The sequence below is a fragment of the Coloeus monedula genome (assembly GCF_965178545.1).
Source record: "Coloeus monedula genome assembly, chromosome: 2".
NCBI classification, from domain to species: Eukaryota; Metazoa; Chordata; class Aves; order Passeriformes; family Corvidae; genus Coloeus; species Coloeus monedula.
Genome location: NC_138782.1, coordinates 35668718 through 35686550, shown reverse-complemented (window position 1 = coordinate 35686550; position 17833 = coordinate 35668718). Strand labels below are relative to the sequence as shown.

The 17833-nt window shown below is 35.9% G+C and overlaps 1 protein-coding gene across 3 annotated transcripts in view; it reads left to right on the top strand.

The window, feature by feature from the left end:
- CEP170 (centrosomal protein 170) overlaps positions 1-17271 on the top strand; it is a 95953-nt gene extending 78682 nt beyond the window's left edge. Inside the window, exons 14-19 of one of the 3 annotated variants that reach the window (XM_082277303.1) lie at positions 4370-4517; positions 5968-6135; positions 6408-6496; positions 10381-10474; positions 13308-13359; positions 14896-17271. In XM_082277303.1, coding sequence (XP_082133429.1) covers positions 4370-4517; positions 5968-6135; positions 6408-6496; positions 10381-10474; positions 13308-13359; positions 14896-15182 — 838 coding nt within the window. In that variant the 3' untranslated portion in view covers positions 15183-17271. Of the gene's footprint in view, positions 1-4369; positions 4548-5967; positions 6136-6407; positions 6497-10380; positions 10475-13307; positions 13360-14895 lie in introns of all 3 variants that reach the window. The other 2 variants (XM_082277302.1, XM_082277301.1) reach the window with 2 other exon arrangements.
- The last annotated feature ends 562 nt before the right edge of the window (positions 17272-17833 follow it).

The following is a 17833-nucleotide window of genomic DNA, read 5'->3' as shown; positions in this document are numbered from 1 at the left end:
ACATTATTTCATGTTAGGTACTTTCTGATTTAAAACATGCGTATTCACCAAAAAGTAATTTTCTTTGGTTGCAAGTCCTTGAGATTAATATATCAATACCTCTGTTGTTGCTGGGGCCACTCTGCTTCAAGTGAACCAAGGAAAAGTTAGTTTCACATTCTGGTAACCAGTTATTCCCACATCATTCAACAGCCAGGCAGTGAAAACTTCAGAGAGAATGCACAAGCATGTAAATGTTATTTAATACTTAGGTGTCAGGTTCTGAAGATTTTCAGGTTCCAAAGACTTTCACCAAACTTAATTTGGAAGCCTAAACAAGAAATACGTCTTCCTTTTAAGATTAATCTTTATAGTGTGGAGTATTTTCTAAATCTTAATACTGTGGAAGTGTTTTCCTTGTGATTAATTAATTTTTGTTTCCTGATCTTGGTAATATTCTTTAACATTTGTTTTTCTAGTGTGATCTGTGCAATGGGAAGATGTAGAGGCCTGAGAGGCACACAGAAGATACCTAAGGGAGTCTCATAGTATCATGCAATAAACCTTTTCAAAATCATCTTCCTAGAACATCTCTTTCTTTTCAGAAATCTGAAGTTAGAGATGGCTGTAGGAAAGTCTGTGTGTATATGGGGAAAAAAATGATAGCCGTAGCATATTCTATATGATTCCTTGTGATAAATAGTACTGCTGAACCTCTACTTCAGTGAAACTTCTTGGTGTGTTTTGCTCATCTAGGAGAGATTGACACTGGAAGTAATTGATGATTCAGTCTAAACTCATTTGATAGTTAGGTTTGCAGGTTTTTATCTTCCCTTGGTATTCATACCCTTTTCTACATTGATATATTGGCTTTAAAAGTTGTTTTAAAGGCTGTGTACTTCTCCTACCTCTTCACCTTTATTTTCAGTGGAAGTGCTGAGAGGCTCAAATCAGTATTGCCAAATTTTTGGGTTTACGTAGAAATTTCACACAACCTACATTAAATGAGCTTATTTAAGGTAAAGAAAACTAGCATTCAGCATCTGAGAAATTCCAGGTTGCTGTCATCTATTTTCACTGCTTCCAATAACAGTTGCTTTGGTTAGCCTCTGCTGAGAGCCCTTGCTGTAGGTCACTAGTTCACCCTTTCTGTGTCTGCATATCTTGGTACTGATTCACATTATTGGTCCCCTGGCTTTATTTTTAACTTCTGTCCCCTGTAAGATAATTTTTGTCTCTGCTCCCATTGCCTTGCTAACCATAGGCTCTATTATTGTTCACACTGGGTTTTTTTTTCCATCCCAGCCATCAGTCCAGCCTCTATGATCAAGGTCTCTTCAACTCTATTTAGAGTTTTAAAAAAATTAATAGATGGTTATATGCTCTCATTAAAATTAGTTGATTTGTTTTTGTTGTTACTGTTGTTGAATAACTGATTAGATTAGGCAGGTGTAAGGATAAGCCTTTCATAAAATACATGTGTAGCAGAAAGTAGTGTAGAAACTGTATGGCAAATATTTCATTGCATCCATGTTACCGTCATACTTTGTTTTAACTGGTCCTCTGTGACTGACCCAGTTTGCACTTTGCAGAAACTTCACAATTTTCAGATGTTAATAAAATTGAAAATTTGAAAGAGGTGTTTAGAAAACTTACTGGGATAACTAAACTTGATTTAAAGCCACTTTGACATGGAGGGAATTTACACCCTCAGAATATGAGGAGCTTCATGTATATTTTGTTCAAGGATGTTAAAGTATTGTTAAAATGTTAAAAAAGGATATTAAAATCCACTGACTCAGTATAGGAAGTGTAACATGGTAGACTAAGCATAAAAATGTTTTTGGAAATCCAGTAGTTCAGCACTATTACAGGTATCTTAGAAATATTCCTGTTTCATTGTGGTTTTTTCTAACATTGGGTATTCTTTCACTATAGGTAAATAAGAACTAGAATTCCAGGCTTTTGGAAAAGGTGGTCATACTTTCTCCATCCCAAGCCGTGTGTTCTCACCTTTTCCTTTGTGTTGGAAACTGAGTCTGTTCCACATGTAGCTGTGTAGCCGCCTGAGTCTGCTCACTGGGTGAATCTAAAGCAGTATTTCCTGGAGTAGGTTGAGGGATTGAGGGAATTTGAGGTTTATTAGTTCTGCATCTGTGAATTGATTTGCCTTGTATGATTGCTAGGTCGGATGGAGGAAGCAGTAGAGATCTCCAAGGCAGCCTACAGTTGCAGCAGAGTAAATAGTGTACACCTAAAGCCTAAGTCTCTTGTCCCGGATTTCAAAAAACATACTCCTTATACTTAAGCTTTCTGTTTCTGAAATTAATGTAGAATTACTTGAAAACTTCATTTATGAAAATTCAGGCTCAACTCACAGCTGGTGTCTTATTTTATTTTTCATAATGCTTCTTGTGTAGTGCTCTGTCTTGTTTCTATACAGAAATGTAATTGAGTACTGGACTATAGCTTACTGTCACATTGAAAATAATTCCAGGTTTTGTTCACATGACTGATGTTTGACTATGGTAATTATCTACCAAGCTGCTTGCCATCAATGTTAGGGTTGTTTACTCTGATACTTCCAGGATTCATTTGAATTCATTTTTATATAGAGATCTGACACTTCATGTAATTCTGATTTCTTGGTAAGAACTCAGATGAAGTGGTTGTGTTGTGTTGAAGCATTGCTGATTTCTGTGAAGAGTTAAGTCTTAGTTAATTGATGCTACTTTTGATTATGGTGTTTAACGACATTTTTCTTCTGGAAAATTTGCTGATAATTGAAATCTCCTGGTTTTATTTTCTTCACAAGTACTCATTAAATACCAGAATTTGTCCCAGAAAATCAAATGTGAATAGTAGCAACTTCTCTATTTCAGGAAAAAGTTAGATGATTGTATGAGACAAAGGAAGTAGCTGTTTTAGTATCTCTACTACTAAGAATATTGGATTTTTAATGGCATATATAAGAACATGAAAGATAAATTAAATTGACCCAAAAGCTACAATAAATAAGTTAAATTAACTAATGCAGTAATAGGCACTTATCATATTTTAATTTATTTAAATGAGCAATTGACTTGTCTTATGCTTTACTGTTCCAGTCTTTAATAGTTCAAAATCAGAAATACTGTCTTGAGTGGTCACAGGTAATTGCCACATATTCGTTTGCAGCCATATTCCAATTATATGTGTATCTAAGCCGCACAAAGTTGCACTTCATTGTAGATTGCTGATGGTTACTCGCAAAATCCAATGCTGGAAATTTCTCTAGTTACATTTGCCTGTCTAGTTGAAATTCTGTTCACTTAGGCCAGTAGTGTCCATTCTTTTTGACTTGAAGACAAAGTGAAAATAATGAGCAGAAGGAAGCTCACCTTGAAAAATGCATCTCTGTTGAGCCCGGGGTGTGTCACTGTCGTGTGGCTGTGCACCTCCTCCCACTTGAGTGGTGGGTGCTGCGTGTCACCGAGTCCTTGGTGGCGCAGAAGTGGCACTGTCGGCTTCTGTGCCTTCAGTGCTGTCGGGCAGAAGTGTGAAAGGGGATCACTTGGCAGTCTGCTCTTCTCAACTGTGTGATCCAAGCTGGAGATTCAGGGTGTCATAATTAGTAAGGGTTTTTAGCTTTTGCTTTGTGGGGTTTTTTTGTCTTGTTCTCTCCTCCTTTTGGGGTGTCCTGGGGAGGAGTAGCACAAGCAGAGCTAGCCAAGTTTCCTCCCTGGGCTGAGCAGAACACAGAGCAAAGCTGGTTTTTTGGTGTGGTGAATCAGAAGAAAGTAAAAGGAATTTTTGGCTGAGAATTCAGCTGTATTTTTGTAATGCTATCATATCTGGGTTTTTAAAGGTATGTTCTCTTTTTCCCACTGAAAAACTTGTCTTGATTAAATTTGAGGATTTAGGGAATTTCAAACACATGGGAAGCTTGTTTTGAGCAAGCTGCAGGGCTGCTAGAAAATCAGAGGTCTTGTAAACGCTTTTTTCAAGTTGGCAAACTAAGGTATAAATTAAATGCTTTCTGAACATTTCAGATTTACTGCCATATTACACAGGTCATGTGTGCAGTATTTTCATCATATTTCCTATGCATCCTCTGTGTTGGAGATACAGCATATTGCATGCATCTGTCTGAATCCTGGGAAGAAAACTGGAATATTCTGTCTTTTGAGATTGCCTTGCACCTTCTTCCTCCAGAAAGGCATGCTGTTAAAAGCTTCAGACAGAATTTACTTTTATGGTTCTACAGGTAATCTTTCTGTTTAGAAAGGCATGCACGTTTTCATAGCACGGTTGTCAGGAACTAGAACTTCCAGCCTCAAAGGCTGCAGATTGGGCTCTACTGGCCCAAAAGCGTTTGTAGGAGAGAATGTAACACTCTCTTTATTACTAGGATCAGTCAAGATCTGGCTCTCATCGCACGGGAAATCAACGATGTAGCAGGAGAGATAGATTCAGTGACTTCATCAGGCACTGCCCCCAGTACCACAGTAAGCACTGCTGCCACCACCCCTGGCTCTGCCATAGACACTAGAGAAGAGGTAGGAGATCTTCATGGAGAAATGCATAAGGTTCTTCCTTTTCTTTATTTCTTTTGCTTTTAGCATTTTGCATAGCCTTTTTAGTTACTTCCACTCAACCCGTATGCATGATCTCTACATTGTTTTTTTGATTTAAAGTTCCTTTACATTTCAACAAACAACCCAGAAGTTACCCTGTGAACACAGCTTGTCAAAAGGATGCCATACTGTCTGTCTCTTTTTTTCCACGAAACATAGGACAAGATAGTTATTTGTTTCCTGCTTGTCTGTAGCCTTAGATACTGTTGGATGGTATCTAAGTGCATTCAAAGATATTAGTGTATATGCAAAACTATATATAAATGTATACATTTACTTCTTTGTAAAGCTATTAAAAACAAAAAAGTCCCTCTTTTCGCAGGTGACATAAAACTTTCATCTTCTGAACACTGAAATATTTAGGTACCATCAGTTAACTTTAGATTTTCTTTCTTAATAACATTGTCAAAAACTGCCTTGAAGTAAGTTTGCTTTATGCTTCTAACAATTCTTATTTTCTTTGCCTACCTCTGATGTGCCGTTCTATGAATATATTGACTAACGTGTTCTAGTAACCATCACAGGTCTAATGCTGATAAACATGTTAATCTGAATTTAAATCATCACTTTCTACCATGTTACAATTCACCATAATAATACGTTGTAAATGTTTAATGCATTTTTTTCTTCATAGTATTCCTTTCAAAATGTGTTTTATTCATTTTTGTGTGCATAAATTTTGGTTAATACACTAGTTTACTGTGGTTAGTTTAATACTGCCTTTTTCTGTGGAAAAAAAGATATAAACAGCAATAAGAAATCTGTGAGTTGGGTACTCCGAAAAGTTATAAATGCACTCACATAGATTTTGGTTTTAATTCGCATGGACTGTGGGTAAACTTTAAGGAAGTAAAACACACCTTTTCTCAGATCCAGTTAGATCACTCCAATTTTTTTATTATTAAATAATTCTTTTCTTCTTCAAAAAATACAGTGCATTGTGTACATACTGCAGGTGGCAGTATCTCCTTTAGGTAGTGTAGGTCTTTCTGTAACACTGTGACTAATTTGGAAAAAAACCCCTAAATTTCAGAGTACTCTTCTTAATTCCACAGATATATTCCATTAATCGAATGAATAAATTGTTCTGTACCAGTTTATAGGTAGCTATTGTATCACCTGCCAATAAGCAAAATTTCAGTGGGGTAGTCTAAATTTGCCATGTATGTCTGATACTTTAAAAAAACCCAAACATTCACTTGTACAAGATATTCTGGCACAATAGATGATCATTTTATACTATAGAAGACAACAGAATGATTATTATTTGATAGGCATCTTATAAACTGTTTTAGGAAAAAGAACCCCAGTAATCTGATTTTTGGATGTATCCAGTAGATTTCATGAACTTCATTTTTCTTTTATCCTGCAGTTGGTGGACCGAGTATTTGATGAAAGTCTCAATTTTAGAAAAATCCCTCCAATAGTGCATGCGAAACCCCCGGAAGGGAATGGTCGGCCTAGTGATGCCAGACCTCAGCTGACAGAGGCCCTCGATCCCCCAACAATTACCCGCAGAAGGACTTGGAGCAGAGATGAAGTGAGCACACAACAGAATGTCTCGATTTTAAGCTTTTACAATTATCTCCCCACTTAATATTCTAGACATTTTCCTGTCTCTCCTACCTCTAGCAGGTGGCATTAATATTGGAAAAAATTGTGTATTATTTTATTGGCAAAATGTTCAAATATCATTGTATATGATACCAATTAAAACATAAGTAAGATTTTTTTATAGTTAAAGATACCAAAATATATGGAATTGTTACTATTAAACTAATAATATCCTTTCTTATTAAAAACTTCTTGCAGGTTATGGGGGACAGTTTGCTGTTGTCCTCAGTCTTCCAGTTTTCTCGCAAAATAAGACAATCCATAGACAAAACAGCTGGAAAAATCAGGTGGGTTTTCAAAAATTACTATTATTGCTGAAAATGTCTCTTCTCATCAACATTCCCAGCAGTAAAAAAGATAACAAAATAGACACAGAACAAATGTAGGTAGTAGAAACTTGTCTTAAAAAAGCACTGTTAGCTAGGGGTTTTTTTAGAATTCAGAAAGATTTGGAATGAATACTTTTTCCATTATTCCTTCTTTTTATTTCACTTTATATGAAGAGGAATATCAGGAAAGTTTACATGGACAGAACAACATCCATCATACTTCCAGCAGAGGAGCTGTAACTAGTAAAAGCAGCAAAATATTAACATATCTGAAGATTGTATTCTCATGGGAATACCAAAAATGATTTGACCATAGAAATCAAGAAGAAAACTTATAATAATCTATATAAATTGGTAAAATGTAGGTTAATTGCCATTTCTAGTCCTAGTTTCTAATAGGAAAAGTATCACCAAGTGAAGAATCAATTCTTTCAAAGCCTGTAACTCATTTTTATTATGCTATTCTAAGGATTTTTGTGAGTTGTTTTTACTGGTGATTAACAGGTAATGTTAAATCTAGGTCTTACACATTTCTGATTAATTTGCTGATCTTAAAATGATCTAAAAAGACAGCTACTACTGAATGTAGTAATAATGTGATCATGTATGATATTACAAATACAAGCATACGTACAAATATTTTATACATACTTAAAGAAAGGGCTTTGTTTCTATAAAAATGCAGTAAATTCATATTAATAAGGAATTATTTAGCATATTCCCCAGGGCTATGTTCAAGACTTTCTTTTCCTCAGAATGGACTTGAATAATACCATGTTATTCATAATTTCATTTATATTTTGAATCAGAAAAGCAGCACTACTTTTAATATTATTTTTTAGGGAGCATATAAGGCAGCTAGTACCTGTTACAGATTTTTACCTTAGCTTTGTTTTGAAATACATGAGTTCAGCCAGCTGGTGTGCTGCTATTCCTCTTTCTGGAATTAAGCCAGTTGAAATTTCTGCCCAGAATAGTTACAATGTCTTCATAAAAGAGGTGCCCCAGCCCTCTGATTATCTTTGTGGCCCTTCTCTGGACTCACTCCAACAGGTCCATGTCCTTATTTTGTGAACTCCAGAGGTGGATGCATCACTCCAGGTGGGGTCTCACCAGAGCAGAGCAGAGGGGCAGAATCCCCTCCCTCACCCTGCTGGCCACTCTCTGTTGCAGCTCAGGATACAATTGGGTCTCTGGGCTGTGAGGGCACATTGCTGGCTCATGTCCAGCCTCTCATCCTCCAGCACCCCCAAGTCCTTCTTTCCAGGGCTGCTCTCCATCTATTCTCTACCTAGCCTGTGTTTGTGCTTTTATATGTCACAATGAGTTTGCAGGAGTTTTCAGAGGTTGTGAAGGGAAGAGGTGAGGAGGTTTTGTGGTGAGAAGATCTGCACGGTGTTATCAGTGCTCTGCTGTGTGAGTGCAGTGTCATGGGCTTGTCTTGTAGCAGGCACGTGCCTCTTCACTCAGGCACAACCTAAGCAAAGCAGTCATGTCAGTGGAGGTACTGCTTGTTGGCCTCTGCTGTTTGCTGTGCATCCTGCAAAGTGCACTGAAAGAAAAATGGGTATTGAGCATAATCAAGTAAGATTTGCCTCAGAAGGTAGGGAGAAGCAAGAGAAGAAGGCAACAGGCATTTATAAATACATTCTTTTAACTTGAAAAGTATGGTTAGAAAGAGGAAGAGCAAAGTTGAAAGGAAGTTAGAACTAGCTAAAGGAAGAATTCAAAAAGATGAAGTAAAAAGAAATAGACTTCCTAACTTTATAGTAAAAACAAATTGGCCTGTCCACTTTATAGTTTAAATAATAACAGTTTCAAAATTTCTAATTAATGCTTTCATTTTGTTTCCTTCTTTTTTAATGAAATGACCGATTAAATGAGAACTTTTTAAATTTTAAAATAGAAGAACATTAGCTCTAAAAACACCACATACAGAAGCAAAGGTACTAATCACATACATCAGGATAGAATTACTTTAATAGAACATGGCAAGAAGGAAGATGAAAAATCACACAATGTCACAATAGCTTACCTTTTTTTTTGTGCTAGTGCTGTTTACTGCTAAATAAAGCCTTATTTTCTATGTTCCTGCTGATTTCCAGGGGGATATAAATGCTATTATATTAGAGAAAGTATAGCTGTGTAAGTGTCTGTATACTGAGTCAAGTATTTCCAGAAGTTGCCTTTTTTTTTAATTACGATCCTATAAAGGATTTCATTGTCTCTGCTTTGTTTTCTTCTTTTTTTTTTAATGTGTATTTGGACTCCTCAATGACAGGCAAACACTAAATTATCCATTATGTTTGAACTTTCTGGTATCCAAGTTTGCAGTTGTATGACTTTGCAAGCTTTTTCACTCCCAGAACATAAAAAAATTTGCCAGACATCTGATGATGAACTTTTTTAAAAGATGATGACCCTAGTTAAGGCCATAACATGTTTCATGCTTTCTTCAGTGCAATTTTGATTACTTTTAATTTATTTATTCCTTCCCAAAGAAAAAGTATGTATTAATGTTTACTCCTTGTATGCTTTGTACGTGAATACACCCAAGTCTGGCAGAAGTGGTCACTTGCCTCAATCCCATGACATTGTGTCATCAAAGTAGCACTTCCTTGCAGTGAAACCTCTGACATAAACACGTTCCAAAGCAGCAGGGTGTGAAGACCTCAAAGACAGAAGAGTTAAAGCAGCTTCTGGATGAGTGGCCTACAGACATTTGTGCACTGATAAAATAAGGCAGGGTAGCTATTTTGCAAAATGAGATATTCTTGGCAGGGTAATATATGGAGAATGAAATTCTCCATAGGATATACATAACTGAAGAAAGGTGAACAGAAATGCAGTACTAAGGCTCACAGCTTTCTTTCAAATTCTTAGTCTTTGTGACATTCACTCTGTCATGAACTTCCAACTTAAAAAGTATTTCTTCAGAGACCTAGTTACAGTAACAGTTTCTTTAAAATGTGCTGCTCTTTGACCATGATTTGCAATTGGCTGGTTTGTTTGCTTAGCAGTTTTACTGCAGCTGTTTTTGAATTTTAACTGTGAAATACCAATTAGAGAAGAAGTGGATTTGGACACCTCTGTGTCATCATGGTGTCACTTCACAGACCTTAAATATCTGCACATTGCTTTTTTTTGCTTTTTCTTTTCCAATTGTGCCAATGAAGAAAGTTTAAATTATTATATGACAATGGAAACAGAAATTTTATCAAGCAGGGAACCGAACATAAAAAATAGGAATCTCACAGTATGCTTTGGGGTTTTACAATTTGAAGTGACTTCTTTAAACATTAATACGAGTGATACTCATACTACTAAAACATACATATATATATATATATATATAAAATTTACATATTAAGACTTTTCAATGAAAACTTCTTCTATGAAATGCATTTTTGTAATTTCCTAATGTGTTTTAATTTTTTATTAATATAAAATACAAATGTAAAAGTTGAATTCATTTATCTTATGTTTTGCTATTGTTGTAAAATGCAGTATTAATGGGGAATTTTCTCCCTACAGTAAAATAGTTGGCTTTTTAAAAAATGTGTCAGTGCTGGAGGACAGAATCAGCTGTGTCTGTATATATATACACCAATTACTTAGCTACAGAACTGCCATTTAAATGTCAATAATAATGATTTTGCTGAAAGCCTGTATGCTTCCCTGAAAATTTTAACTGTGTGGTTAGATTCTATCAGGTTTCAATATTTTACATTTTACTTCCATTCAATACTCCTAGTGCTGTTTTCTCCTATCATGTTATTTAATCTTTCAGTTTATTTTATGTTTTTTTTTCTATTTTAAACATACTGTTGTATTTCTTCTAGAATATTATTTAAGGACAAAGACAGAAACTGGGAAGAAATTGAAAACAAGCTACGAGCTGAAAGTGAAGTTCCTATTGTGAAAACATCAAGCATGGTATGAATCTTCTAGGACTGATTATGCTGGTCATCTAATGGCTAAGTAATCAGTAGAGGAATGTGTTGTTTTCAATGACATAAGGGCAAAAATTGTTAAAAGGCTTCATTCAGACACTAAGTACATTTCAAGAATAAACCTAATCTTTAATAATTATTAAGATTTACTGTCTCATAAAGAAACAAGTAATTGTTCAGGGAAAATTCAGATAAAGAGTGCAGTTAAAGGGATTCAGACTATATATAGACCATCAGTATATTTGTTTAACAAAAGGTAATAACCGTTATTTTGGATGTTAGATTGCTTTTGGATGAACTTGGTTTACAAGCTAAAAACTGCTTTACCTACTAATCATTAATACTTAGTATATAATACTTAACACTATTAATACTGATTACTAATACTTCGAGAAGTTGTGTTCTAATACACATGATGAAAATAATCCATAGACACATTGCAATAAAAGGACTCTTCAGTGAAAACTAATCCCATTGGTTTTGTCTGGAAGTGGTAACCATAGGGTGCCCACTAGAACTCCAGCTGTTTTATGTAAAAGCCTAATAACATAGATCAGCTATGTTTAATGGCTCAATTCAGGCCATGTCATGACCAGACTGTGTGACAGTGTGAGGGGACAGACCACACATTGTGTCTCAGTACACTTCTCCTTTGCTTCTAAACACAGAGTGTAGAGTGTGAAAAACATCCTTGCATGTGAGAGCAGGCAGAGCTGAGCTGCATTATCCATCTGCAGAGTCTTGCTCTTAAGAATGTCTGCTTACAGAGGCAGGTTTTTTTCTGGGAGAAAGGTGGGAAACTGCTCACATACTTCACATGGATTGCTCAGAACTCAAATGTGAATACATTTCCCCTGGCATTGAACAGGCTAGCACTTCTCTGTTAGCCCATCATCAGTTATTAAACTCCTCCAGATTGATTTTTCCTGGAAGTATAAAAAACTTGGCCTGTAATTTCTGCAGAATGGTGTATTTATCAAGAGCAATCATTAGTGACTCAGTATTATAATTTAATAGGTTTGCTGATAGTTTCTTAATTAAAAAAATTAATTAAGCAAGTTCATGGAAGTTTCTAATTTTAGAAATATTACAATATAAGGAGTTTCTCTTATCCATGTGCAGAATAAGATCCAAATTTAATGTTTTATATTCTAACTGCCCTGAATATGGGGTTTTAAGATACTCCTTAAAAAAGAAAAAAGGTAAGTTGTATATTTATTCCTAAATTCAGCATTTTATTAATTTTTTTCAATGTATTGAAGCGTCTTGCATTGCTTGAGAGTTTTTGGGTTGTTCGGCAGTTCTTTGTCTGTGCACTGATTTTCAAGTTTCTGCTTAGTTTTCAGAGCAATATATTTTCCAAATGCAGTGCTTAATTTCACCACAGAACATTAAAAGTTAAGAGAGACAGTTGTAAGTGATGTTTGTTCTGTTGTTGGAACATTTATGTCCCGCTCAGATGGGAAATCTACTAAAAGATAAGACTTCATAAAGATAATCAATCTCTTTGCCACCCCTGAAAATCACAGTACTTAGTACAGAACAGCTTTCTGAAATGGATTAATGGGTTTCTGAAATCAGTGCCTTTGAAAATTCTCAGCTTTAGAATACCACTGACAGCTCTCCTCAGCAGTTGGATTAACACTATTGTCCAGTGTAGGATCCTTCAATTGTAGGATTTACGTATTTATATTAATATAAATATGCTAATTTTATAACTAGGAAAGTGACTCAGGGAAGTGGTCACAGCACCAAGCCCGCCAGAGTTCCAGAAGCATTTGGAAAATGCTCTCAGGCACATGGTGTGATCCTTTGGGTGTCCTGTGCAGGGCCAGGAGCTGGACACAATGATCCTTGGGGGTCCCTACCAGCTCAGGATATTCTGTGATTCTGCAGCTTAAGATGTAGTACATTTAATGACTGCCATGTTTCTGAGTGTGTTGCTGTGGCTGTGGCTGTGGCTGTGTTAGCACAGTGGAGAAAAATCTGTAAGACAGAGGAGTGATGAGGCCCCAGCACTGGTGTGCTGTGCGGGGTCTCATGGTGACAGGGCCAGTGGGTGCAGACAGAACCTTGATGCAGTCATCTCACTGTCTGACTCACATCTCTACAACCTTATAAATCACTCTGTTCCATTTAATACTGAGTTCATCCTGTAACTTTCCTTTCAAGGTCTGCTGTTACTTTGCCCGATCTCTACAGAACTGTGGTGTCTGTAAGTCTGTGCTTGAGCAGAGGTGGCACAGGCAGATGAGCAAAGGTCAGAATGAGGCCTTGTGGACAGCAGCAGGTAGTCAGTGCAGAAGGCTCTGGATTTCTGAGTGGGACATGGCTCTCCAGCCTCCAGCACAGCCACACAGGACCCCTGGGGTACATGGCTGGGCCACCACCAGTAGGGATGCTCTTGATGCCAGAAGGGACAATGCAAATAGCAAATTGCAATTGCTGAAGGTGGGGAGGGTGATTGTTCACTGCTGAGAGGTAGTTTAAATCTCTTCTTCCATAATGGAAATTTCCATTATTTTTCCATCATGGCCTTAAGGTGGGACAGGGGAGATTCAGATTAGGTATTACAAAAATACTTTTCACTGTTAGAGTGGTCAGGCATTGGAACAGGTTGCCTGGAGGGGTGGTGGAGTTACCATCCCTGGAGTTGTTTAGGAGGCATCTGGATCTGACACTGGGTGATGATTTAGTGGTTTAAGGGGTGCAGTGGCAGTGCTGGGGGGACAGCTGGACTTAATACTTCAAGATCTCTTCTGACCTCGGCGATTCTGTGATTCTGTGATAATGAAACATGGTTGTTTCTTTTCTAGGAAATATCATCAATCTTACAGGAACTGAAACGAGTTGAGAAGCAGCTCCAAGGTACAAATCTTTTTTCACTTTTCTCTTCTGTGGTTGCTTGTTTAAATTTTTTTAATAGACATCTATATGTGTATATGTATACCATGAAACGAAGTTACTGTGATTTATTAAAATTTATTCACAGTATCAGTTTTATGCATTTATATCATGTAACTGCTGGTACATTTGATAAACAAACATGGTTGGGCTTTTTTAAAAGCAGAAGAGTGATCATATCTTTTTATATGGGTGATAAAAGGATAAATAAGTAGTCCTGAGAATCCCAAAGGAATTATTTGTGAAACATTCTTAATAGAATAATTTTGTGGGTAAATATTGAAGAGTAGGTGATAGAGAATCCTGAGATCAGGCTTTATAAAATAAGCTGTTCACATCAGTAATACCCTCATGTGTAGCACAATTCAGTATAAGGAATGCACTGAGACATAATCTGTAGGAAACCTCAAAAAAACCCACAAGTGTCTGTGTTACAATAAAATGAAAATTTAGAATTAGCTCTTGACATCTTCCCTTCACACTGCAGAATCCAATCTTTGTAACTGTGGAGCCCACAGACTACAAAATTGAAAAGTTACTTAGGCTTTTCACACACGAAGTCTTATCTATATATAAAGTGGAAAGAAGTATGTTTTTCTTACAAGGTCTGCTATTTAATTATTTAATATTATTTAATATTGTTTAGTTATTTAATATTAATGTTACATATATTCCATTTATCAAAATAAACTTAAAACTGAGTATTTTTTTAAAAAGAAGTTGCAGTCTTATTTGTGTATTGTTTATACTTAGTTTACTGTTTAATAACAATGGTGGTCAAATGGATTAGTGGTCCATGCTTATCATTATGATGTTAGTTGTAAATTTCTTATCTTTTTTGTTTTTAGTATTCAGATTTAATCCTATTGCAAAACTTTTTTTTTAAAAGAATGTTTCAGGAGAAGTCATTAACCACCTTTAGAGACAAATTAGTAATAAATGTTAGTACATTTTTGAAAATAAAAAAGAGTTCTGTTAAATGTGACAAATATGTTAATAGTATAATTATAATAGTATAATAGGTGCTTCAGTTTGCCCTCACTGAGTAGATAAATGATTGCTCTTTTATACAAATTTGGTTCAATCATGGAATCAGCAACTATGGCTGTTTACTGGGGGTGAGGTGGAACAAAGCATGATAAAATGGTAACATCAGGGGGAAAAAACCACTCAAATTAAAATTCCCTTTTTCAGTCCCTATGACCTTATCATAGGTAGTTTATCATCTCTGTTTCCTGTCCACACATCAGGCAGTGTTTAGTTTGTGCAGTTTCATTTCAGCTAAGTTTTAATTTATGTAACTGCTTTTGAATATATGTATCAGTTTACAGCTATGTTGGATACACCATTTCTTTGTCATGGGCAGCACACATAAAATCTCGCGTCTGTCATCATAAAAATAAAAGTGTAAGATAAGGATTTCCATATTTTTATAGTAACAGAAAATTGTATTTTTTATGGCTTCTTCCCTATCCTTCTCATCTTTTCTTGATTGCTTAGCAATTAATGCTATGATTGACCCTGATGGTACCCTGGATGCTCTGAGCAACTTGGGATTCGCCAGCCCCGTGTTACCAGCTCAGCCGAAGCCGAAGTCCAGCCCTGTTTCCCAAGGCCCCCGCCCTCCAGCGCAGCCAAACTGCCAGCCCGAGGCTCGGGCTGCTCGTCCCGCCACCGGCCCTGTGGCAGCGGAATTGGAAAATGCTGAATCCGAGGCAGATTTCAGCATACATTTCAATAGGTTTAACCCAGATGGGGAAGAAGAAGATGCCACCCTGCGTGAGTGACATCTCAGTGTTTGATACAAAAACCTTTCATGTGGAATGTTTAGAAAATCAAGGAAAACTTACAATGTTCGTTTTTATAATTAAAAAAAAAAAAAAGGCTTGGTCAAACAGCAGTTGTTTTATTAAACCAGTTTTCTTTAATTGTGATGCTTTGATTGTCACACAAATCCTTTTCAAATCATAAAGATATGCATAGATACAGTGTAGGAAAGCAGATTGTGGCAGGTTTGCCCTTTGTGGTTGTGTGCTTTGCAAAAGAATTATTATATCAGCAGTTTTCCCTTAATAGATTTATTTCTTTTTAAAAGCCATGCAAGCAGTCTAACATTTACTGAAAACCCCAAATCTCTTTGCCAAGCTGCTCTGATGAATGGACTTCCTCCTCTAAAGCTTGTACAGAACAGTTGAACAGTTACATTTGATTCTGAATTAGATGATTTATATAGGAAACATTATCTTTGACTACAATGACACATTACTGCGAAAGTAAGACAGATTTTAGAAAGCATTCATCCTCACGTACTGGAAAATCTCAAACAGTTCTGTGGTTTATGTAACCTTGTTGCTGCGTAAATTGTCTTGGGGTTTACAAATAAGTTCACATATTATGTTTGCACTAAGATTTGCTGGGAGTGGTAGGTGAACATATCGATATCGTTGAACAGCAAGCAGTGTTTTGGTGTATATACAAAACTGATAATACTGTCCTTGTATTATCATTACAGTGTTTTAATCCACTTTCTGAAAAGACTATTTGGCACTTTTTGATCTTCTTCAAAAGTCTTTTTGATGTTAATGAAAGTAGAAGTGTTTCATATCTCATATCTGTCCAAATCTTTGTTGAAACTAGGAAACAAATTTAAACATACAGTAATGTGGGACATATTAAAGCATGTTGAGCCAAATGGGCTCTCACCAATCAAAATGCAACTTATAAGCTTACAGAAGAAATTACTGTTTATTTGGAATGATCATGAGATGTAAAATTTTCTTTAGGGGACTTGGAAATAGAGTTGTCATGATTTGCTTGATCGATAGATGCACTCCCAAGCAAATGGTTTTATTTGCTTCTGTATATTTTCCTGTAGTCTTGCTAGTAAAGCTGTCCCTGTCTTACATATTTAAAAGGATTCTGAACGACGACTGCTAACATGGACATTTTGCTTATTATCACTGAAAAGCAAGTCTATTTAAAGTTTCCTATATAAGCCTTATTTTCCTTATCAGTTGTCCCAGTAACTTAACATTTGGAAATAATAATAAAAATTAAAGTAAATTACTTTGTATTTCCAGAACACTGTAATTTGGAGGAATGTTTTTTCTGTTAAATGTAACTAATAGACTGGAATTTTCTTATGTTTGCATCAGTCTCTATATATTAAGGTTAAAGATACAGTTTTGCAGCTTTTATGAAATGGTCTTTAATATTTCAGCAATAATCCTATATGAGATTTGTTTTTAAAAAAACCTACTTTCTGTACGCTTTTAAATTGTACAGGCTTTCAGAAATCAGTAAGAGTTGGACCAGTTAATAAAGATGCAAAAACTTTTTTTGTAGAGATGTAAAAACAAAACCACTAATCTGTTGTATAATGGATTTCATATTTTCTTTAAAAAAAATGAAAAGCAAACAGTCTTCATGTATGACTCAATATGCTCTACTCCAGCTAACTGTGGGAGCCTGAATGACACTAGATTACAGAGGCTACAGGAAAACTTTTTGGAGGTGCAGAAGGGCAAAAATAAATGGAAACTAGAGCTAGGTGTTGAAAACTGAGTGTACCAAACCATCACCATAATTCCTTCTTTTGTTTAATGCTTGGGAACATAATTTTTCTGCAGATTCAAGTGAAAAGTAGGAAATGGCTAGGAAGGATTAAAGGTGCAGGCTCTTCATATGAGATTCTGTTTGTGTTATTTCAGGCATTTTTACTTTTATGTTGTGTAATAAGCATTTTGCATTACTATGTTATTATTTTGTATGGACATGTTCTCCTTATTTATTTTTGTTACATTTATTATGTATGTTATTTTGTTATATGCATTTACAACTCCATTTTTAAATAAAGTGTTTCTGGAACTTTACAAATGTGTGAATATGTAATTGAGAGCTGGGAAGTTCACACAATCTTCCTGCAGACTAACTCGCCTTTATTGAAATAGGAAATTACATTTTTTCATAAATATCTTCTCTCCAGAAAAAGTTCTGTTATTGCTGCCAGTGTATCATTTATTCTGTGCTGACAGTGTTGGCTCATTTTCTTGTACTCAGGTTCTTTTCCACACTTCAATTGATTTTGTGTGCAAAGCTAGAGGCAAAAATAATCCAGTATGCCAGTCACCAAACAGTGGCTGTGTTTCCCTTTGTAGAATGAAAGTGAGTTTTAATGCACCTGCCAGCTGCAACAGTAGATGGTTATCAGACTGCTTTCCCTCTGCTTCATATACTGGAAAACTTTACTGAGCATTCTAATTTGGCTCCAGACTGGTGCCTTTTTTTCTTCTGTCCCGGGTTTGACTTTATGCATTCTTTTCCTGCAAGACACTAAATTGCCTTTTCTTAGCTGGCTTCATGCAGGAACAAAACCTTGAATTTATTAAAAGCTCCAAGAATTTCTTCCCAGGTTAAGCATTTCAGTGTTGCTGAGCTT